We start from the raw sequence: 23,266 nt of genomic DNA on the forward strand, positions 1-23,266 counted from the left end.
ATGTTCTACTTTGTTAGTGTGAGCCATTATTATGGCAATGACGTCATCGTAACCTAGAGGCGATGCTATATAACACCCTACCACGCCAGCCTCACTTAGCAAACCCCATACACTCTCAATGGCCCTGGAACAACAGCCGCCGTCGTTGCTTATTCCCACCCAGGCCGACTGGCGTGACGCCCACGACCATTTGGATCTCGTCGAGGCCTACCGCAAGTTAGAGCCTAAACTCGGCTACAAGTGGACGTTCCGAGCCGTACCTGGCTTCTTTGAACAGGACGAAAAGGATACCGATGATCTCCACTTCAATTATATCTCAAACTTTGGCCGGCTAAAGCCGTGGGACCAGATCGTTCGAGAACTCACGCAATTAAACGAACAAGCCGCGGAGAACGAGCTGTATAAATTAGTGTTTTGTGCTCGTCACGGCCAGGGGTACCATAACGTGGTGGTGGAGAAGTATGGCCTCGACGCCTGGCACGAGAAATGGCACGCTTTGGGGACAGACGGAGACATCACGTGGGCGCCTGACCCCCAATTAACGCCTAAAGGTGAAGCTCAGGCGAAAGAGAATCATGATCTGTGGCAAAAACAGCTTGGTGAAGGTGCTCCGGTACCGCAGAGATTCTTTGTTAGTCCGTTACAGAGACTGTGCCAGACGTTCTCGTTAACATGGCAAGGGCTTCTAGACCCCAATACTCCCGTAGTGATTGATGAGCTTTTACGGGAAACTATTGGTGTTAATTTTTGTGATAAGCGGTCGCTGAAATCAGTGATTCATGACCGGTTCCCTAACTTTACCATTGACCCTAATGTCACTGAGGAAGACGAGTTGTATACCGAAAACTACCGGGAAAACCTCGCCGAGCAAAGTGTGAGAATTAACCAGTGGTTGCAAAAGTTATTTGACGCGGACGATGGCAAATCCGATAGATTGGCGAGCCAGGTGATCCTGACCACCACTCACGCCATGACGATCCGGTCATTCATCACTGTGACCCACCACCGGGAATTTGTCATTTCCACCGGTGGCATGATCCCTATTTTGATCAAGGGTGTCGCCACTAAGCAATAAGCACCACTAAAATGGACGCTAGTAATTGTAACATTTACCCCATCGATAACATTGTAACGTAGACTGTATCACATCACCCACCTCCTTCCAAGTTGAGTTATAGATCAACTGAAAGCATTATTCCATCGAAAATCGGGGTAATTAGAATTTTACGCTCCATTTACGTCCACCTGTTTCGTAATTATACGACTCAAAGTGTACGATACGACATGAACTGGCCATGAAAATCCATACAAACACAATCTATAGTAAAGTCGCTACTCCTAAGCTCTAAAATTGTACACTTCATCAACTTGAAATATTTGTCACTGTACTTAGCCGCTCCGAATTATACGTACTAGCGATAGGCGAAAACAATAAGGGCTCAAGCGCATTATCGGCATCGTCGCCTATTGTCCCGTAGCCGTTTTTTTTTTTTTTTTTTTTTTTTTNGATTGGGAAATACCTGCCGCAGCAATCGTGGCCCAGCAACTATACAGTGGGGGCGAACATGGAGAAATAGAAGGGCTAGAATGATAATGTAGACCATGTAATCTAATAGAAACCTCTTGTAGTATTTTCTCTCTTTGTTATCGTGTGATTACTGATTATCCCCAAGCCTTCAGGGGGCACAGGGCTCGGCTAGATTTTCAGCCACTTCCCTTACCCCAGGAAATGACACTTCTCATGCACAGAGGCTTATTTTCCAATCGAGCTCATCGATCTCCCTGCCATCTCGGTGTCGAGGCAATAATAGCGCTACGAGTGACCCCGTATTGTACCATAGAGTTTAGTGGATGTTGACGATAGAGACATAAATTTTATGATACTAACATCAAATATTCTAGTTCTGTTGGTTCAAATACGTCTAATCAGTCATTATCGCCGTACCTGAGAGGGACGGCTAGGTGACAGTTTCATTTACCCGATTGGGAAGTAGAGGTGACAGTTGCTTTAGGCCCCATCAGGGCTATATAGACGTTGAAATTTAGCCCTGACATTTTAAGCAGACACTCGCGAGGAGATTGCAGACAATGAAGTTGGGGCTATTAACAATGGCGGCCCTCAGCGCCGCCGCCGTGGCTCCCGTCCCCGTGGCGAGGGACGTGCCGAATGCGGTGCCACAACACCAGTTCCAGGAGAGAGCTCTCTTTGACTGGCTTTTCGGAGGCTCCTCTTCCAGTTCTACCAACAATGACAATAATCAAGCGTCCCAGACGAGTGATAACGGCAACAACAACAATGACAATAATGCCTCGCAAACCAGTGATAACGGCAATAACGATAATAACGCTTCCCAGACCAGTGATAGTGGCAACAATGACAATAATGCTTCCCAAACCACATCAAATGCTTCTTCTTCCAGCTCATCTGAAGGAGGGATTGCCGGTTTTTTCGGAGGTTTATTTGGTGGTGGCAACAAGCAGCTGTCATCGTCTGAGGAGACGCTTTCTGTGGAAGGGGAAGCGACACTGGCGATTGATCCGACCAATGCCAACTCCGTCAGCTCGGGCGTCAGTGCTTCTGACTTGAAACAGAGCTTCTCGCTGAACGTGTTGTTCACGGCGGGAGAGATTCTGAGTACTCAATCAAAACCTTATCAACCTTACTACACCCAGTGTCCCCAACAGGATATTGTCAGAAAAGCCGATAAAATCGGTGATGATGAAAAGCAGTGGATTGCTCAGAGACAGGAAAAGACCAACCCCAAACTTATCGAGTTCTTAGAAGGTGCCGGTATCGACAACGCCAAGGAGTTAGTGGAGCAAAAAGACCGCAATTTGAGTGTGGGGCTTGCCTTTTCTGGTGGTGGTTACCGCGCCATGCTTGCTGGTGCTGGTCAACTTTTGGCTCTTGACGACTCATTCAATGACTCCAAATCTAAAGGACTTGGGGGCATCCTCCAGGGTTCTACCTACCTTGTGGGTCTTTCTGGTGGTAACTGGCTTGTGGGTACTGTCTCATTGAACGATGGTTTGCTGGTGGGTGATATCTGGCTGGGCCACTCAGATGTATGGAACTTGGAAGAAACTATTTTCAACCAAGGCGGGTTTAATGTCATTGAAATTGTCAAGACGTACACTCAGATGGGGACTGCGTTGGATGCTAAGGATGAAGCCGGCTTCGATACCTCGATCACTGACTTGTGGGGCCGTGCCTTATCGTACCAGTTCTACCCGGAAGACACACGAGAAGGGGAGAATGTGTCGTGGCTGGATATCCGCGACATGGAACTGTTCACCAACCACCAGATGCCGTTCCCCATTGTCGTCGCCAATGGTAGAACCCCTGGTTCCATCATTATCAACGAAAACCTGACTGTGTTCGAATTCAACCCTTACGAAATGGGTACTTGGGACCACACCTTAGGCCACATGATTGACGTCAAGTACTTGGGGACACAGATGTCGAACGGGAAACCCGTCGACTCGAACAAGTGTGTGGTTAAGTTTGACAATGGTGGTTTCATTATGGGCACGCTGTCGTCGCTTTTCAACCAGGCGTTGGTGAAGGCATTGCAACTGAACTTGCCGCAAGCACTTAAGACGGTCACCACCAAGATCTTAAACAAGTTGAAATTGGGTGATATCGATGTGGCTAACTACAGACCGAACCCGTTCTACAATTTGGACCAGGCCAACTCGCTGAGAGTCTCCAATAACGAGACGTTATACTTGGTTGATGGTGGCGAAGACAACCAGAATATTCCCTTCTACCCGCTTATTCAACCGTACCGCAAAGTCGACGTGATTTTAGCTTACGACAACTCTGCTGATACCAAGCAGCTGTGGCCTAACGGTACCTCGATTGCCTCTACTTTCCAAAGACAATTCAACCCTCAAGGCAAAGGTTCTCCCTTCCCCTACGCTCCCCCCGTTAAAGTGTTCCTTGACGAAGAATTGGGCACAAAGCCCGTGTTCTTTGGGTGTAATGCTTCTGCTCTCGACGACTTGATTGGGTACCATGACGTTAAGGATATGAAGAATACCGATATCCCCTTGGTGGTGCACATTCCCAACCACGAGTACAGCTACCACTCGAACGAGCTGACGTACAAGATGTACTACAGTCCTAAGGAGAAGTACTCCATGATCCAAAACGGGTTTGAAGTGTCGTCTCAAGGTAACGGCACCACCGATAAGGACTGGAAAAAGTGTGTGGCGTGTGCCATTGTCCGCCGGTCGGAAGAGAGACAGAACAAGGAGCAAAGCGACGAGTGTAAGAAGTGCTTTGACCGCTACTGCTGGAACGGTGGGGCTGTCGACGCTGTCTACGACTCTGATTTTGCTGCCTACCTCAAGCTGAAGGGCAAGCAGGCGCCGCCAGTGTCGGATGTGTTTGGGCAAAACCGTACTGCCTCCAACCACACCAACTCCAGTGCAGCAGCAGCCGCCCGCCACTCTAGTGTGGCTGACCGCAGTACATCGATTGATAGCAGTTCTGCCTCGGGCTCAGATTCCGCTTCCGAAACGTCTGACTCGGCTTCGTCTGAGTCCAGTGGCTCTGACCTGGCCAGCACGTCCGGAAGTGACAACAACGAGGCCACCACCACGTCAAATAGCAATATTTTTGGTGGGTTATTCGGTGCGGGAGCTAACACTGACTCGATAGCTACTGGCAGAGGTAGCGGCACCGCCACCCCAACGGCACCGACGAAGACCACAACGTTGCACACTCAGGACCAATCGGGAGGCAACTCTCTTGCCTACAGCTGGGTGCTTTTGTTGTTGTCTATGCTCATGTGATGTATAATGATAGATACCAAAATAACGAACAAGATACCATCAACCTGATAAAAAAAAACTTTCTACTCGAGAATTGTAAGAGCTGAGTGTAATTGTAGCCGAACTAGGGTCGTGTCGAGGAGCACACGGCTTTTTCGAAGCAACCGTGTGTGGGCTCCACGTGCAAATGCAAGAGAATACGAGGTACGTTCCCCCGCATCCCTTGTGATAGCCATAGTTGAGGCCATTTTATACACCCCTGCAACCCGGATTCGGTAGTGCGTGTTTTGTTTACGGTAGTGCTGCAAACGAACAAATTGACCAGGCAACCAGGGACTCCGAGGGTGCAACAGCCAACTCCATCACTGCGAAGTACTTCGTGTAATTGTGTGTGATTCGAGCTTTACTATGGGTTTGTGGGTGGTGTAATCGACTAATGGTAGCATCCATTGGCTTCAGAGCTTAATAATAGAAGCCTAATTATAGTAGCTAGCCGTATTCACTGGAGCTAATAATAGTAGCTAACCGAGCGAACCATCTTTGTGGAGTGTGCCGTGCCATTGACGTCATTCGGTACGAAAACACCACGCGACTGGTATAGATGAAGGAAACAATCACCGAGATTGTGTCATAATGATTCAACCACATATGGAACTAAATGGACATTCTCTCATTGATGAAATATACACTTAGTAACGTGTGCTCGGGTCGACTAGCAATTGTTTATTGGCTGTTGTATTAGACATGTTCGTTCACGTACCGCGGCAAGAATACGAGGTTTCTTAAACCTTATAGGCAATACGGAATAAGTATAAATGCTATGAAATCCATACAATTAATCATCAATTGAACCAAATATCATGTTCTTCTCAGTCGCTGCTCTTTCCCTCTTGGCCTCGGCGGTGGTCGCCGACCAGACCTTCGAAGCCGTCGTCTTCCGTGACCGTACCAAGTTCATCAACTCGACCATCTCCGTCCACGACGGCGACGTCCACGTTGGTGATGGCGAGAGCAACATCAAGTGGGTGTTGAAGGAGAACGGTAACCTTTACGACGCGAACTCCAAAAAGTATTTCGTGTGGGACGACAAGACCCACCGGTTGGCCACTGCTGACGAGCCCAAGGACCAGTTCTCCATCTACCAAGGGTGGCACCTTTCCGCCAAGGGAGGGAGCTCTGGTTTCTCCATTTGTGAGGATGGCGACAACAAGGTCCGCATTGCCACAGGTTACTGCAATCCCGAAACTAAGGACCAAGGCACTATCGCCTTGATCAACTTGTTGGACATCAAAGCCATCTCCCCCGACGACGAAGGCCCTGACAACAAACAGGGCCAAAACAGCCAATCGTCGTCGTCGTCGTCGTCGGGGTCTTCTGCCACTGGGGCAGGGGAGACCCACGTTGTGCCCCAAGACCAACAGCAATCGTCGACGCCTGCTGTTCCCCAAGTGGAAGGGGTTATCGAAGGTGCTGCTAACGCCAACAAGCTTGGCGTCGCTATGGGCGCCTTGGGTGTGGTCGCCGCCTTGTTGTGATCCCAAACACTAGCCGATAATTGATACCAAATAAATGAACTGTTGCTACGAAAAGCCCTTAGCTCACCCAGTAGTCAATGATTGTGCCAAAATCACTGAGTCAGCACTTACGCCATCTTGGGAAACCGTCCCCGCAGGGGGTAACGACAGAGACGCAGCTCTGCTGTGCGATATACGGTTGAACTGGTTAGTCCTGGCGGTATCTCTGGACATAGTGATATCAGGGTAATATCGGAAGGATTTGCCAGATGAGTTAATCTGAGCTTAGTTAATAGGGGTTGAATGAATTTGACAATATAGGTGACTAGAATAGTGTGCTGCCTCCTTAGTGAAGTACAGTCTCTAAGCAAATTGCCCCTGGGCTCCTGATATCCCTTTCCAACAACCAAATAACTGCCCTTAATACACTAGTCACGCGGCATACTGAGAAGCAACCCTCCAACAAAAAGTCTTTAAGAAAGTTATTTTGATGCCGTGTAATTAGTGCGCCTGTCTTTGTTTTTCGTAGTCTACAGAATTTGCGTTTTTGTCAGCGCTTACCTAATCAACGTCTACCATATCGCACTCATCGTGCGGCTTTGGCGCCTCATCGCCCCGCTGCCATGGTTAAACTGTACGAGCGTTTCGAACAGGACAACGTCTTCGGCGTCATTGCCGGGCTGTCGAACGTGGTGTGGCTCCCCCACACCAACCTGACTGGGCGGGCGCTTGTCGGAGCCCTTGAGGCGGTGTGTGTGTGGGATATCAAAACGGGCCAACTCCTCAGTCGGATGGTCGATGGCCTCGTTCCCGGCGCCCTGAACGCCCCTACCACTAACCCTCCCCCCGTGGTTACCCGTGTGTGCTACTATGAAACCACTAATCTCGCTGGTGTTGGCTATAACGACGGTTCTATTAAAGTATGGGATTTGACGTCACAACTGGTGGTGGTGTCTTTCAACGGCCACCGCCTGGCGATCACGCAACTCCAGTTTGATAGTTCGGGTACCAGACTTGTTTCAGGGTCGGCTGATACCTCGGTGATCGTGTGGGACCTTGTTGGTGAAGAAGGGTTATTCCGATTGAAAGGACACAAAGGCCCGATCACCGGTTTGCTGCTTGTTGGCGACGAAGATGACTATTTGATCACGTGTTCAAAGGATGGGATGGTCAAATTATGGGAAATGGCATCGCAACAGTGTCTTGAGACTCATTTGGGCCATGCTAATGAGTGCTGGCTGTTAGCCGTCCACCACGACTTGGTGATCACTCTGGGTAAAGAGAATAAGGCGTGGAAGCTTGATGTCACTGCTGAAGAACATAAACTTAGCGAGAGAGGCGTGTTCCCGAAACAACTGTCGCTGAGAACTAACCATGTCGAATTTAACGGACTGCGGTTTATGATTCAAAACGCCGATAAATCGATCGAAATCATGAGACTTCGAGGCGACGACGAGATTAAAAAGGGGGTGGCTAAACGTACTAAGCGTTTGAAAGAAAAGGGGTACACTGACGACGAGATTGCTGCCTCGTTACAGGAGCTGGAGATGCTGATTCTCATCACTGACGTCACTATTATCAGAGGTACCGGCAAGTATAAGCTGGCGACGTTCCTGCCTCTGGGAGCCGTGGTCGCTAACGCTGCCAATGCCTTAGAATTCTGGAAGGTCCCCTCTGGAAAGAAGGATATTGTTGCCACTAAACTCCACACCGTCGACTTACCGGGTCACCGCACCGATGTCAGAGCTATGGACATGCTGAGCGACGCCAAGCTTGTGGTGACTGCCTCTACTGGTGAATTGAAGGTGTGGAATATGGGTACTTCGAAAGTCATCCGCAGTTTCGTCACTCAGGGTGCCGGTCTCTGTTGTAAGTTTTTACCCGGTAACACTTTAGTTGCCATTGGCTACAAAAATGGTATTTTGGAACTCTTTGACTTGGCCCTGCTGCGAGTGGTTGACAGCGTTCAAGGCCACGGTACTTCTGCTGAACCGGCGGCGGTGTGGCTGATGGATTTGACTGCTGATGGTCAGACCTTGGTCACTGGCGGGAACGATAAGCTGGTGAAGTTTTGGAAATTCAAAGTGGGTGAAGACTACGACGGTCAAACCCTGCTTAAATTCAAACACCACCAGACTTTAGAAGTGGGCGAAGACGTGTTGGCGGTGAAAGTGAGTCCCGACCAGCGGCTCTTGGCGGTGTCGTTGCTCAACAATAACATCCAGGTGGTGTTTTTCGACACGTTGAAGTTGTTCTTGACGCTTTACGGGCACAAGCTCCCCGTACTTGCCCTTGATATCTCGGCTGATCTGAAACTCTTAGTGCTGTCATCAGCTGACAAAAACGTCAAGCTTTGGGGTTTAGACTTTGGTGATTGTCACAAGCTGATTTTCGCTCACCAGGACTCGGTGATGCAAGTGCGTTTCTTGGGCGATACCCACCACTTCTTCTCCAGTGGTAAGGACGGTTTGGTGAAGTACTGGGACGGGGACAAGTTCGAGTGTATCCAGAAGCTTGCCGCTCACCAGCTGGAAGTATGGTGCTTGGCTGCTGGTCCTGAAGGCGACGTGGTGGTGCTGGCGTCGCACGACCACTCTGTCAGAGTATGGCGTCTGTTTGGTGACCAAGTTTTCATTGAGGAAGAAAAGGAGAAGGAGATGGATGAGCTCTACGAGCTGGAGTTGTTGGAAGACCCTCACGCTGACCCTAACAAGGATGAAGATGACGACGAAGATAAGGCGGAAAGAGTACAGAAGCAAACTATGGAGCTGTTAAAGGCAGGGGAGCGAGTGATGGAAGCATTGGACATTGGCTACGACTACGTGGTTGCCAAAGAGAAGGGTGAAAACTACGTTAACGCCATTCTCCAACACATGAAGCAAACGGGGCCCGAACATGTGTTGCTGGTGGTGCGCAAGGTGAGCCCCGCCCAGCTCGACGACGCCCTCTTGGTGTTGCCGTTCCTGTACACGTTGAAGCTCCTCAGAATGATAGAGGAATGGACCAAACCTGAGCTGGCACAGCTGCTCGCCGACATGCAATTGGTTTGTAAGGTACTCTTCTTCGTTGTGCGGTCAAACGCTCGAGAATTGATCCAACAGAAGGACGCTAAGCTCCGTCAGCAGTTGGCGAACGTCAAGGACCAGATCAGACTGCGATTGGGCGCGGTGGCCGACCAGGTGGGCACCAACACCGCGGCGATGCGGTTTGTCCAGCAGCAGTGGAAGCTCGAGCACGAGCTGGGCTTTGGCGACGACGACGCTCCGGCCAAGGGGAAGAAGCGGGTGTTCACCACCGTGGCATAGACCCGCAACTAATTACGGCATAGTATATAGGCTAATGGGATAGAGAATATTAGAGAATCGAAATGTAACACCGTTAAATAGTGGTGATTTGAGAGTAGCATCTTCGGTAAACCTTCGATTGGCCTTGGACTGTCGTGTCAAGCTGTTTCTAGAAGGCATAAACGCCCTTCAGGGAGGTTCGGTGCTGCATCTTTCCCCAAAGTGTAAAAATATATCTTGAGGAGACCCTATAAGTGAACACGGATTTATTGGTATGGTCATTGACTTGATGTTGGGCCCTACGATGTGAAAACGCTTGCTGATAAGTTGGAAATGAGTGGACAAGGTACTTTCTGTAAGTGATTGCAAAGGCACAATGTAAAGCTATCAGCTAAAACTTCAAAAGTCGTTAGCCGAGAAGAAGAAGTCGAAAATCAATTGAAAAAAAGTCCTAGAAAAAAAAAATTGAAAAAAAAAAGTTGAAATAATTTACGTTGTACGCAAGATGTAACTTGAGCCCTGACATGCTAGACAACTCAATCAAATTAAACTTTCATTTTACCTTGTAATCATTCGTATTTAACATGTGTGATATGAGCTGACTTGAACAGAATTCTGAGTAACTCTAGTAACTTTACGTCTCCGTAGAACCACGATGTGGATGCAGCACTGGTTTAATCGACTTAAATGAAGTGTAAAAGCTCGTCTAATAAATATATTAGTATGCAGGAGTTCACGTGAGACACCTCGTCTATTTGAGAGGTTCGTATGCAAGAGCTCACCAGAGACAGTTCGTCTAGTGGAGACGTTTGTATACAGGAGCTCAAAAGAGATACGGAACCTAACACTTTGAGTCGTGACACGAGATTCAGGAGTGAATAGCTTTTTCAGATAAATACCACTGTAATTGTTGTAGACTCTATTTATTTTGACAAGTCTTCTAAGAGCTAACACTGGATTTCTGCACCATCCATGCCTGCACACAAGACTTCTATCTGCAAGAAACACTAAAAACCATAACCACACTCTTAAATGACGTAAAAAACACTCTAAAGAAAAATGAAGATCAGCAGTGTAATGTTTAGTGTTCAAATAGTACTTGCGACAGAAAATGGTATTTTCTGAATTTTTCTTTGGAAAAACTAAAAAGTGTGTTATAAATTCAGGAAAAATCAATAAAATCAATTAGTTTGCTCCATAAGATTCCTTGGGACTGGAAATATATTTGAGGTGAATTTGGGGAAGTTCACTTTCAAATTGATGAAGCTACGTGAGGTTTTAGGTACAAAAAAAACTTTTTTTTTTTCTTGCAAATCTTTTTTTTGCGTGATTTTCAGCTTGTAGCGTCATGTATTACATCTAGTGAGCATTGAAGTTGACCTGCGATGTCTGTAATAGTGAAAAGAGTGTTGTATCACTTCGTTTACGTACCATTCCTATATGCAGGTGCATCAGAAAACTGCAGGACACAATAAGGTGAGTTAAAATAGGTACTAACCGAGTTGCCAGGTCACTTTTTTCAGCTTTTTTATGGTCTTTAAACACTTATATTTGACGTGATGGGTCAAAGACGGTGTCAACCCCAATTCAGACACAGCTATCATGCTTTCAAGTCTGATGTTCTGCACACAAGCTTTGCATGTGCATATGGTTCATAAGTTTTAAATCAAATTTTTCATCACATATATAACACTTTAAAAGAGTTGAAACACAGCGCTGAATTTATTACGGTTCAAAGAGTATGTCCAACACCAAATGGGATTTTTCTGAAGTTCCGTCCGAAAAACTTCAAAATGTGATATAAAATCAGGAAAAATTGTTAAGATCAAACCGTTTGTTGCATAAAATTCTTTATCTACAGAAGTATAGTAGATAAATATTTGAGCAAGTTGACTTGAGATTTGAAGTAGTTAAGGCAGTATTGCTGAATTCGCACTATATGCAGGGATAGAAAGGTTATGCAGAGTAGACTGTGTATGCAGGGATAAATTGTGTATGCAGTACGTAAGGCATTTCATATCGCTGATGATCGGAAATACTAAGTACGTCATCTACTCCACTACCATCACAATTTGAATACCTTATAATACTTGCTATATGAGTTTTATGAGGTTTCATGATAGACTGAACTAGAAATGATCGCTTAAGCAAACCTCAATATAAGTCGTGGGTTCGATTCTGTATGTTTCCAATGTTGTTTTGCAGTCGACACAATGGCGCGAAGTGGCCGGCGTCTATCAATGAGGGGCGTCACATCGAAAAGCGGCTAAGTACCAATAGTGTAGCTTAGATCAGCAACGTGTTCCACGGCGGCGTACGTGGAAAGGTACCTCGTGCTCCTAGCTGCAAATTGATTAGGGTCTATTTGGACACTTATCGGTAGATATCATTCGGCTGCAAACAGTGTGCACCAGAGAACGACATGTTTAATCTAACGGGTGATAATGAAGCCGTTGTGGGCGTTCCATGCAATACATATCCCAACGTCATTCATCTCAATCAATCTCCGCGAACGATCTCGCTTAGCATTACTGAGTTTTAATTTTCGGTTCAGTTTGCTATCCTCGGTGGCCTCCCCTCATATCGGCGATTAAGACGCCTCGCAGTTTAAGTCTCGATTAGATCCACAACCGGCAGCTGATTGCGCACGGCTACCTTCGATGCGCGTCACCTTCCCCAAACACTCACGTGTAGACAACACCGCCTGCGCTACCACACCTGTGGCGCCAGCCTTATCGCTACACCTACGCCATAAGCTTTTATCTAGCAGTAGCCATTTGGTGATAGATCTCCACTCTCCCTAATTTCTGACCATTGCATTTAACCATGGGGCAACGGTTGCCAAGGCGGTTTGCAGCTGGCGGCGGGAACCGGTCTCCGCAACCGCCCGATAGTGGGGTTTGCCTCGATACATATATTCGACGAAAACCTGAAGAGATCAAAGCAACCCGCGAATGAATCCCAAAAGCAACGTCACCGAACTGTTGGACAATACTTTTCGCACTTCGTTTCCGCTTGATACTACCGTGGTTAGCTTGGTCGTGGGTCTAGTGGTGGTACTCACTACTTACTGGATCACAAGCCGCAAGACCTCCCCAGCCTCCACCGCCAATCCAACTGCTACCACATCACTGACAAAGAAACTGATTTATGGTACGGAGAACCGGGGTCCGTTGCAAGTGAAACCAGTGTCCCCGGACTTTGAGTGGGACAAAGTTGAACCATTGAAACTGTATCCATTCAAGGATGGTGACTACAAATTGACCATGGGCATCAAGACTATCACCGCTGACGACTGGCTTTTGATTGAACCTACTTATAAGCTGAGAATTGAAAATAAGCGCCAAATTATCCGCGATCAACACCCAGACTATGCCCACCGTTCCGATATCAGGAAGTCGACGGTATTTTGTGCCGGTGATGGAGAGGATCTGTTACGTGAGTTCTACGACACAATCATGCATTATATGACACTGAAGTACCCGCAATATTTCGTCGTTGACGGTGATTATATCCATAATAAGATCATGGACTGGAAGTTGCCACGCAACGCGGGAGACCAAACTCCAGACCAATTGCTTAATTATTTGGTCGACACTATTGAAGAAGACTTTATCATATTGAAGAAAGACCCTACACAAATTGGAAAAGTTGATGGTGATGAGTACCATTTCAAAGCCGGGGTATTTGCTTTTGCCGCGGGGTTTAACCCCAGCGACCGGTTCAATAAGCCATTACTGTTTATCCACCACCCGATCCCGGGCTATGAAGAAAAGCTCAAAGTGCTGATGAACCGGTTCTTCAGTCGGCTTGCTCCAGGAAACTTTGTTACCCGTTCCAACTTTTCCGTCCAAACCCACCATAAATTTTACACTGATGACCAAAACAAGGGCCACAACTCACCTAAAGATTATCTCCAGGAGCCGCTCGACTACGATAAGTGTGATTTTGATAACGAAGTGCATTACCGCAGTGAACGCCAAGTACTCACAAAACTCCCTAAGACTGAGGCGGTGGTTTTTACCATCCGTACCTACTTGATGCCAATGTCCCATTTCAAATATGAAACCCCAGAAGTACGCCGTCGGTTTGCTGGCCAGATCCGCGGTATTCCCGATGACATCGGCCAGTACAAACGCAGCTGGGAGTGGGGGCCCCCGGTGATCCGCTACATGGAAGAACTCAACGAGCAAGCGGCGGCCGCCTGAAATGGTGTGTACTCTCTCTATAGATTAATGATTTCCTCGCGGATGTCCTCCCAAATGTCGCAGTTCTTCTTCGCCCAGCCAAGAAGAAACCCGTTGTAGTCAAGCAAGATGCGGTAGATTTGCTGGAGCTGTTGGCGCTTGAATAGCTCCAGTCCCTTGTTGATTTCGTCGGCAATATACGATAAGTCCTCAAGCATGATCCCCTGGCACTTTTCCAAGATTCCTAGTTTCTGCTTTAAGTATTCGATGCGTTCCTTTCTCGTTTGTTCAGGGTTCTGGTCGATGATATCGGTAACGATCTGTTGAAGTTTCTTAAACAGGAACCCAGTTTTGGTGGCACTAACAGCGTGAGTGGACGGCTGGCCTTCTGCCTGCAAAAGGTCCTCGAGCTCCGCCCGTTTATTGGCGATCTCAGTGTCGACCATCAGCTTCTGCTTGATCTTACGCAGCTGGAACTTCTGAATGTCCTGGAAAATCCCGGTATACTGGACGACTTCACCTAACGGTTCCGAGAACCGGGTATCGAGATCGGCCACCACGGAGTTGATCGTGATATACAGCCGGTCGAAGATCTGGCCAAACCGATCAAACATTAGATTGAGCTTAGGGGTATCGTCGTTATCTGATAATGCCACAAGCAGCATCAGATTGAATGCAGTACCCAAGTCAGCATACTCCTGAGCCATGCCGATGAAGCTCTCCATGATCCGCTTATTGATAATGTCTAGACCCGTAGTGTCCATGATGGAGGCGGTGGGGGGTCCGTCTTCAGGCAGATGGCGGTCATTATTACTGTCTTCGCCTTGAGACGACGATAATAAATGAGCTCCCTTTTTCACTAATGATTTTACCGAAGATGACAGCGGTTGCGGTAAGTGTTGGTACATCGGGTCGATTTTTAATCCATTCTCGGGGTTCGAACAGTAGACCAGTTTTGGTAATTGCGAAAGGATAAGCGTCACTTCATCGCCCCAATTAGCATTGGGATCCAAGAACTTATGGAAGAATTCAAGGTTTCTGATTTGAGGAATGTTCAAACAGTTGTTGATAAACCGTTGAAGTAACCGCTGGCGGTGTTCCACAAGCCGTCGCTGGGTCAAATGGGTGCTATTGATATAGCTATACTTGTCGGTGCCTGTATGGCCCAGGCCATTAGTGAGCTGAGTCTGGGGCGTGGTCGACTCGGGCTTTCCAATCTCAGGAGTCACTAGTTGTTTCAAATTGACGTAGTTTTTGGGCGGTATCGGCGGTATGATCACGAGGGGGAATATCTTGCACAATATCTCTCTGAGGCCGACGAAATCCAGGTACCGGCGTCTGGTGTCGGCCTTCTCTCCCGGAAGGTTCAGATTGATCAATCTGATGGTGTATACGACGTACAGTTTGGAGTTAGTCAGTCCTTCACGGGACGAGCTAGCGTCGATGATTTCCGCCTTTACTGGCTGTCCAGGCTTTAAAAGCCGACCGACACGGGACTCAGGGTTGATGGAAACCATAGCACTATACCTGGGGTCGCCTGGATTGTTGAATAGGAGGTCATCGGCGTCGTCGCCGTCGTCGTGGGGCGGTGACGTCAGTGGCGCCGGGTCGGCGGTGGCGTCAGGTGATGCCTGGGTGGGGGTGTCGTTGGCAGTGGGGGCAAGCATGCTGGTCGGGGTGCCGAACGGGTTGTTGTCTTCGTCGACGTCAACCGACATGGGGGAAGGCAGGGGTCAATGGCGAGGAAGACAATTGAGGAGGAGGGGCAATCGGGGACCGGAGTGAGGTATCAGTGAGGGGCGGGTCTGGGTTATATGCAGGCATTTTGTGGGGAGACCCATCGAACTCAGATACTATTGAACGACGAAGAATATCAACGTCCTTTACTCTTAATTTATTAATGTGATTAGTTTATTTATATGATGAGCAAGTGAAGATTGCTAAAGGAAATTAAGATCTCGTCGAGTGCTATCTTCGTATACTTGATTGAAATATAATTTAATCAGATAATAAGATTCTGGTGAGATTTCTCAAGTAAAATCATCGTGCAGTGTCGAGGGGTGTCACTTTGTTGTCATAGTTCTCGACATACCTCTCGGATTAGCGATTCAAGAAGGGGTATTATCTAGTTCCCCTCGACGGTGCCATCACTTGTAAAGTGAGCGGTAAGTGCAGTTGTGTATCGTTGTCGTTGTTTTTGGCGTTCGCTGAGATAGACACCAGCTTTGAACCCCCAGTAGACGGACAAAAGCCATAACACTGGAAAGACACAGACGAATATTCTCCTGATCCATGGGTTCACTCGAGTCAATTTCAGGTTGGGTGAGCTGTCAAGTGACTTTTCGCTAGCTTCGAAAGCCTCTTCATCTTTGTTGTCGCCATATTTGAGCATGGCTTATAGGGTTCCTCTGGAAGATAGATGGCAACTGACGATAGTCTTCGATTCGCGTCGCTTGAGTCACATGATGGCGATAGAAGAAAGGTGTAAACACCTTGTTTTCAAATCTTACAGTTTCAAGCGATCATCAATTAGTCTGAGCTGACTTCACTGAATTCAAATTCAAACCATTTACCAATAGAACGACTACTTTCAGTTTCGACCATCTCATCGCGTCCACATTTTACACCTCCTCCTACACCCATCAATCCAAGAAACGTCAAATTTGAAATCTTCAATATAACGGTCAAAATCTAACCAGAATCAAGGCCTTAATATCACTTCTTACACCTCGTCAAGCCTCATCATACCCTCTCTCCCTCCCCCCTGTTTACCAGAGGCTTCGCACCGAAAAACAAGCACCACCACTACCCCCAGTCCACTGCTACCAACCCACACCATAATGGCGGCACTGACGCGGTTTGCCCGGGTGCTCGAGTCGCTCCAGCAGTCAGGGGACACCTCCGGCGACGTGTTTGTCGCGGTACGCCAGTTCCGTGAGGCCACCGCCGAGTTGACCCGCAAGGCGTCGCAGACACAACCATCGCAAGTACACAACTGGGAGGAGGAAACGACACTATGGGACTTGATCAACGTGTTGTACGAGTTCCGGTTTCGCCTTGAAACGGGCGACCTCCAGCCGTACCCTGAGTTTCCATACACAGCCCTCCGATTGAAACAAGAAAACTACATGTTGGCCCACCCCGAGCTCAAGGAGCTTGAGATCGTGATTCACTGGCTCCAGCGTACCATTGCCTCCACCTTCAACGATGATGAAACTGACGCTGACTCCTCAGTTTTGAAGGGAGAGAAGTGGCAGGCCACCGCCGCCGAAGTGGGCAATCTGCTCAATTTCAACTTTATTGACCACTTGGACGTCGACGCGCCCATCCGCACCAATAAGTTGATCCACCCTGCCGACGAAGAACGCGATAGCTCGGTGTTTAGGCTGATCTACCGGCTAGTGCTTGCCGGTAACTACGAGGAGGCGAGTGTCGTCGCTAACGATACCGGCAACTTTGCCCTTGCCCTTATCCTTGTCGGGGCTCTGAACGAGTACCACGACCCTGAGATCGACGGCGATGTCGCCGTGGAAGTGCCAAAACTGGCGCTGGGTGTGAAGGATAAGTTGACGTGGAAACGTACTACTTATGAGTTGTCACGCCTGCCGGGCCTTAATCGTTATGAACGGATGATCTACTCGGCGCTTGTTGGTGGCGATATCACCGAGAATATTGACGAAGCCCAGGGGTCGTGGGAACAGACGCTTTTACTATATTGCTTGCAATTATTGGCCTACCGTCTCGAGCAGTTCTGGATCGAAGCTACGGGGGCTAACGTCGAACCGTGTACTCCCCCACCTCAATTTAGCAACATTTCCCAGATCATCCAGACCCTTACCGACATGCTGAACGAGCTCAACCAGGCGTCGCAGGACGGCCACCGCGTGCTCTTTGCCTCCGTCATCCAAGGGTACGAGCTCAATTTGTTTGCCGACACCGCCAATCACACCGACCGTCTCGCCCTGCTGTATCTCCGCATCGTCACCCACATGGCCATCGTCTACCAGCAGTTATTCGGCACTGAAAATGACGACGACGCCGCCTATATCCACCAAACCACCACCAACCTCATTGACGCTTACACCGCTCGCTTACACCGCGACCAGTTGGATAATTGCGTCGTCATCTACTACAGTTTCGTCACCGACGAGACTCAGCGGCGTGAGCTTTTGCTGAGGTTTTTATCGCAAGTCCCCGCCAACGAACGGCAGCCGCTTTTACGCAAGTGGCAGGATATCTTGGCGGATATGTCGCTTCACCCTGGCGAACAGGAAATGGCGCAAACGGAGAACGTCATCCACCACATGGCGCAGAGCGCTTTGGACGAAACCAAGGCGTACTACCAGCCCGAAGAGCAGTTCCAGTTGGACGACCTGGCCTACGACGACGAAGACGCCCGGCTAATATCGGCGGTGGACTCGTACTACGTCAACGGCATGTACTACCATTTTATCAATGCCAGTCTCCACGTGATCCGTCGGTTTTTGAGCGTGGGCAAGATTGCTGCCTTTGCCCATTTCGCTGAGTCCACCGACAAAAACCTTAATAAGATTCTCAAAGAGTACGACCGGCAAACCATTGGCGAGGAAGGTGAAGACGTGCTTGACCACGCCCAGCGCGACGAGTTTGAACAGTATATCCACTTAGCTGATGGTCTCCGGTTCATTCGTCAATTTGACGATTTTGCTGCCAAAAAGGCTTGGAACAGCGGCCACGACGCCGGCAATGGCGACGCCGTCGAGCACTCGATTGAGAAAGTGACGCTGACGCTTACACGTTTGATCCAAACGTGGTTCCGTAAAGGGTCCGTCACCGGAGCCTCCAAGGAGGCTAACCAATTATTCAAGAGTTTCCGCCATACGTTCGTGCCCTACCTCATCATCCGCTTGCTTGTGATCTTCGTCACTGCTCGTGAGAAGGACTGGCGCTACATGGCGCGGGCCTTCGATTTGATCGACAGCGTTGCCGACGATAGCAACGACTACCTTGAGTGTTTCAAGCAGGGCGGGCTGTTGCCAAATTTCATGGCTCAGGTGAGCGAGGTGGCGACGATTGCCCTTGAGCGTGGCGTCAACGGCCTCTTCCCTGCCAGAGGTTAATTACCAAGAGAGAGATTAATAATTACTCGTATTATCATTATATAAGCTAGTTCAACGACAGAGCCTTTTCGTACAAGAGATCGACGGTGTTGTTCAAGTTCTTGATCAAGTCCAACGCTGCCTCGTAGCCCTTATCGTTTTCCGGTTCGTCGTAGATGATCAACCACCCGTTGCCTTGGTCCAACACCCCGTAGAACACTTTGTCCAAGATCATTTGCGACAATTTGCCTTCGATTTGTTGCAAATTGAGCCCGATGATCTTTGAGATGTGGGTCAACTCGACGACGCTGTACAGCTCGATGATCTTCAAAATGTTCTGCTCGAGCAAGTTGTCGTACAACGCGTTGAAGTGGTTCTTGATTATCGGGTCCAGCTTCAACTCGTTCAGGTAAGTGATCAACAGCAGCTCGAATTCCTTGAGCGACCGGTTCAGGTAGGCGGTGGCAATCAGCTTCATGGCGTCGATGTCTTTCAGCTCGTACTTCTTGACGTGCTTGTTGTTTAAGATCTGGTTCACCTCGTCGATTTTGTTCAACATCACCTTCGTCAACAACATGTATTTGAGCACCACGATCAGCTTCTCGTTGTCTTGCAGATTGAACCCTTCAAACAGCTCGTAGAAGTAGGAGAACGCGGTGTTGTAGTCGTGGTCTTCAGCATTGAGGATCCCCAGCTGGCAGTCGAGCTCCGCCTGTAAAAGAGTGGGGCAGTAGATGGAGTTGGCCAGTGTTCTCGCCGCCGTCAACGCCGCCTTCAGCTTGGGGATGTTGCGGAGAGCGTGGTAGATCTTCAGCTCCAACAACTGGACCTCGACAAGACTCAGTTTGTCGTCCAACTTCTTGTATTCGCGGAGCAACTCAATCAACAAGTTGAGCCCGTTTTGGTACTGCGTCTTGGCGTAGTACAACTCGGCAAGCTTCAATTGCAACAGCTGGCGCAAAAACAGCAACTTCGCCTCGACGGCCCACTCGATCAGCTCCTTGGTGGCGTTGATCTGGACGTCCAACGAGTCGGGGATGCCTTCAAAGTCTTCGATCAACGTCTTGACGATCTTCGCCGTTTTCGACTTGGCGAAGTTGCCAAGCACTTTACGGGACTCTCCAATCATCGCGTAGAGTTGGTCGGCCCGCTTGGTGGTCTGGTAGACCTTACCGAGCTCGAGGATCGCCTGTTCCTGTTGCTGCAATGCCTGGGCCAGCGCCTTGTTCAGGTCCTGAGGGATGGGCTGGGAGATCACCTCGCGGTAAAGCGTCTCTGCACGAGCGTAGTCTTTCAGTTCCACCGCCTTACGGGCGTTGGTGAGTGCCTGGTCCCCGTCCATTTAGTGTGGAATGCGATTATGGTGGCGACCGCGCGTTCAAGGTGGCGATCGCACCGACGGCTGCCACCAGAGACCAAAAGGAAGGGATCGGAGACTAATGACTGTGAGACTGAAAAATCAGTCGAGATGAGGAATAAGTGAGTTTGGTGATTGTTAGTGCAAAGCAGCCTACTTGACTCGAATTAGGCATACAATTATGGGTGTATGTGATTATTATAGAAACAATTAGTGCGAGCCACATGCGGTTATTACATTGTGTGAAAACATGAAGTTGGCAACTAGAATGAATCGAAAGAAGAAATGGTTTGCTGATGTCAATGGTCAACTTGAGGTTTCAGATTGAATTTTGAGAACAGCCTTACAATCAAACGAAGCCTAAAACATTGTCAGTCGCTTCGCGCGCCCTTCTTATTAGCACAATCATCAACCCATGGTATTTGCGCCCTGAGAAGCTTTCATTCAATTGAACCTGGTATTTGGACCTAGGGTCTTATTTTGCTCTGTTGTTCAGTCTGCAACCAGTGGCGATATCCGCCTCATTGTTTATCAACAAGACGTATGGTACCAGGTATTGGAAACCTACAAGTTACCTCTAACGCTATGGACCAGTCTGCTATCGTTCGAGAGGATATCGTACTATCCAGTGAAGACCAAGACCTGACAATTCCAGGTAAGGGAAAGGTGCTTACGACGGTAGTCCCGCTGGATCGGGAGCCACCACAGATGTGTGACATTTCTCTGCTTATGGTACAAGCCAGAAAGCCATCTCTCAGTCACCACATGGCGTTGCCGGTGGAGATCATTGCTCGTATCCTCGATTTCCTCCCCCAGCACCGGGTGTACCCGTTTCTATCGCTTTCAAAAAGTGTCAATCACGTGGCCAAAGAAAGACTATTCCGCCAGGTGTACGTGTGCCACGCTGACCCGTTTCTAGATGATGCCGTGGACGAACTCCTATACTGGCTGTTCCTCTCCCGTCGCCAATTCATCCATTTGATGCGTTTACAAGCGAAATTGCCGGCACGGAAGGTATTTATCGACACGGTGTTGCAACCTCCAGTGTTGCATGAACCGCTTCTCGAAGCGATCAAACGGCACTTGGCTCCGGCAGAGGTTGTCGTCGTCGTGGAAGGTAACATCCGTGGAAACTATCCGTACTTCAATATAACGTCGGTGGTGCCAAAGCCTCCATGGAAGGACCCCTACGTGTCCCGACTTACATTGAAGGGGATTGTTACTTTTCCCATTGCGAATAAAGTGAGAGTGGACAGTCTCCTGATGATTGATGGCGTCGTAAACATCGCCGGGGGTGTTGACCTTCTGTCCGTGAAACAGTTGTCGATTGTGAAATGCTACGACCACAAACCAGGAAACATTTATAAGATTGCATCTCGATTAGTGAACTTGAGAGAACTACTCATTGATGACGACAAATTCTTCGCCGCCGAGGACAACAATAATCCATTCCCCCCTACCGTGAAACGGTTGGTGTACCATTGGCCTTCCGATCAGTACACACACCCGTTTGCCGAGCATTTCCTCGAGCTGCTTGAGTACCTTGAGACCAGTGAAGCTGAGCGCCACCCGTTCTGGCCGCGAATGTTTCGCTCTGTTGAGGGTGTTGCTGACGGGCACAAGGATGAGTTATACAAGTTTCGTAAGCTTAAGCTCTTCGTGAAGTATGGCGCGGTGTACGCTATTGATCGAGTCCTTGGCGAATACTACTCCCACCAACAGATTAATAAGACCGCCTCCCACGACGGTGATAATGATTGAAAATAACAATACGATCTTACTCTGTGCTCTGGAAAGCATTTGATTATAAGTCATACAATTCTCTCGAAACTTCTACAAGTATGGTCTCGTTGTGCCTTTATTGTTATTTGAGTGAGGGACTAGTGTGTATATTCGTAGCCACACTAATGATGTGGTTTCACACGGTAATTAATACCGCTAAACCCAAATGCTATATATGAAAAAATGAATAAAAAAGAATAAACATGAGACATTGGACCCCCCAGGGGTCTTTTTCCTTCCTTTTTTTCCGTGGTATGCTAGATGTTGGAGAAGTCGAGCCGCTTGGGCTTGTGCTTCTGCTGGGCGGCACTGAGGCGGACGACCTTGCGTTCGCCGGTGCGGTTGTTCACCATCTCGAGGTGGGTCAGGTAGTCGACCGGTTCCGCCACTGGCGACAGGGCAAACGGGTTGACTCGGCGCTGGCGCTTATTTTGGGTAACAATAGAAGAAGAGGAGGAAGATTCGACAAACGGGTTCTTTAGTTGTTTGGGTTTCTTCGGCTCTGAGCCCCAGTCGTCGTCGCTATCGTCTTCTTCCTCTGACGAGCTATCGACTTGTTTAAACAGTTTACCGTGCCATTGGTCGACTAAGTCTTCAGTGATCATTTGGGGACCAGGGGTACTCGGCGTTACAAGCTCCGTCCCCACTTCTTCCTCAAACAGGAAGTCGGGCGAGATCTTCAGGATAAACGCGTGGTGGGCTTCCGGCAGCGGCATCGACGGCGCAAGATGGCCAGCATCTTTACGTCCAATGACGCGGCCCGAGCCGATGGTCAGCGGCAGCGGCAATAACACACCAAAATTGAATCGGTCGTGGTGGGAGTCGTGGTGGAGCAGAGCGAAGATGTCGTCGGCAAACTTCCGTTTCCGCTTTGGGGTGTACTCGGGAGTGTGCATCCCGGTTTTCGGGGCCCGTTTGATCTGCTTCAGCTTCAGCGGCAGACCTTTCAACGGCAGCGCCATCATCCGTTTGAGGGCGGGCAGTTCGACGGGGGTGGTGGTCTGGATGGTGACCCGCTTAGGCCGCGGCGGCGTTTGCGGGAGCGGCGACATTTGGGGAGACGAGGATTGTCGTGTTGAGGCAATGAGCTGCCTATGGTGGGATCGGGGACGTTTTAATAGTGGCGCAAATGGCTGGTGGCGGGGGGATCAACGGTGCTGGCTGAAAGGGGATGGCCAGCCAGCGGCGCTGCGACCCCGTGCGTTAAGGAAAGGGGAGACCACATCAGCCAACAATCCCATCACTAATGAACTAAACAGAGAATTGATGATGACCAGAGGATTAG

The 23,266-nt window shown here is 48.9% G+C and overlaps 10 protein-coding genes across 10 annotated transcripts; 7 read left to right on the forward strand and 3 right to left on the reverse strand. All coding sequences in view use genetic code 12, as the record gives it.

Moving 5' to 3' along the window:
* Nucleotides 1–118: 118 nt before the first annotated feature.
* DIURU_000325 (uncharacterized protein) lies at nt 119–1,075 on the forward strand (the record flags this gene model as incomplete). The annotated part of the gene is made up of 1 exon (XM_034155991.1): nt 119–1,075. The coding sequence occupies one exon, from the start codon at nt 119–121 to the stop codon at nt 1,073–1,075; it is 957 nt and encodes a 318-aa protein (XP_034014847.1).
* A 1,013-nt stretch (nt 1,076–2,088) lies between these two features.
* Nucleotides 2,089–4,800, forward strand: PLB5 (Plb5p; the record flags this gene model as incomplete). Its single annotated transcript, XM_034156002.1, has 1 exon — nt 2,089–4,800. One exon carries the CDS (start codon nt 2,089–2,091, stop codon nt 4,798–4,800), a length of 2,712 nt encoding a protein of 903 aa, XP_034014848.1.
* An 839-nt stretch (nt 4,801–5,639) lies between these two features.
* Nucleotides 5,640–6,314, forward strand: DIURU_000327 (uncharacterized protein; the record flags this gene model as incomplete). Its single annotated transcript, XM_034156013.1, has 1 exon — nt 5,640–6,314. The coding sequence occupies one exon, from the start codon at nt 5,640–5,642 to the stop codon at nt 6,312–6,314; it is 675 nt and encodes a 224-aa protein (XP_034014849.1).
* A 602-nt stretch (nt 6,315–6,916) lies between these two features.
* DIP2 (snoRNA-binding rRNA-processing protein) lies at nt 6,917–9,598 on the forward strand (the record flags this gene model as incomplete). The annotated part of the gene is made up of 1 exon (XM_034156024.1): nt 6,917–9,598. One exon carries the CDS (start codon nt 6,917–6,919, stop codon nt 9,596–9,598), a length of 2,682 nt encoding a protein of 893 aa, XP_034014850.1.
* Nucleotides 9,599–12,531: 2,933 nt separating this feature from the next.
* HRQ2 (Hrq2p) lies at nt 12,532–13,785 on the forward strand (the record flags this gene model as incomplete). The annotated part of the gene is made up of 1 exon (XM_034156035.1): nt 12,532–13,785. The coding sequence occupies one exon, from the start codon at nt 12,532–12,534 to the stop codon at nt 13,783–13,785; it is 1,254 nt and encodes a 417-aa protein (XP_034014851.1).
* A 17-nt stretch (nt 13,786–13,802) lies between these two features.
* DIURU_000330 (uncharacterized protein) lies at nt 13,803–15,482 on the reverse strand (the record flags this gene model as incomplete). Its single annotated transcript, XM_034156047.1, has 1 exon — nt 13,803–15,482. The coding sequence occupies one exon, from the start codon at nt 15,480–15,482 to the stop codon at nt 13,803–13,805; it is 1,680 nt and encodes a 559-aa protein (XP_034014852.1).
* Nucleotides 15,483–16,604: 1,122 nt separating this feature from the next.
* NUP84 (Nup84p) lies at nt 16,605–18,863 on the forward strand (the record flags this gene model as incomplete). The annotated part of the gene is made up of 1 exon (XM_034156058.1): nt 16,605–18,863. The coding sequence occupies one exon, from the start codon at nt 16,605–16,607 to the stop codon at nt 18,861–18,863; it is 2,259 nt and encodes a 752-aa protein (XP_034014853.1).
* Nucleotides 18,864–18,909: 46 nt separating this feature from the next.
* Nucleotides 18,910–20,184, reverse strand: RPN6 (proteasome regulatory particle lid subunit; the record flags this gene model as incomplete). Its single annotated transcript, XM_034156069.1, has 1 exon — nt 18,910–20,184. One exon carries the CDS (start codon nt 20,182–20,184, stop codon nt 18,910–18,912), a length of 1,275 nt encoding a protein of 424 aa, XP_034014854.1.
* A 558-nt stretch (nt 20,185–20,742) lies between these two features.
* On the forward strand, nt 20,743–21,960 carry DIURU_000333 (uncharacterized protein; the record flags this gene model as incomplete). Its single annotated transcript, XM_034156080.1, has 1 exon — nt 20,743–21,960. The coding sequence occupies one exon, from the start codon at nt 20,743–20,745 to the stop codon at nt 21,958–21,960; it is 1,218 nt and encodes a 405-aa protein (XP_034014855.1).
* Nucleotides 21,961–22,238: 278 nt separating this feature from the next.
* Nucleotides 22,239–23,033, reverse strand: DIURU_000334 (uncharacterized protein; the record flags this gene model as incomplete). Its single annotated transcript, XM_034156091.1, has 1 exon — nt 22,239–23,033. One exon carries the CDS (start codon nt 23,031–23,033, stop codon nt 22,239–22,241), a length of 795 nt encoding a protein of 264 aa, XP_034014856.1.
* Between the last annotated feature and the right edge of the window lie 233 nt (nt 23,034–23,266).

Source organism: Diutina rugosa (genome assembly GCF_008704595.1).
Source record: "Diutina rugosa strain CBS 613 chromosome Unknown scaffold23_size180195, whole genome shotgun sequence".
NCBI classification, from domain to species: Eukaryota; Fungi; Ascomycota; class Pichiomycetes; order Serinales; family Debaryomycetaceae; genus Diutina; species Diutina rugosa.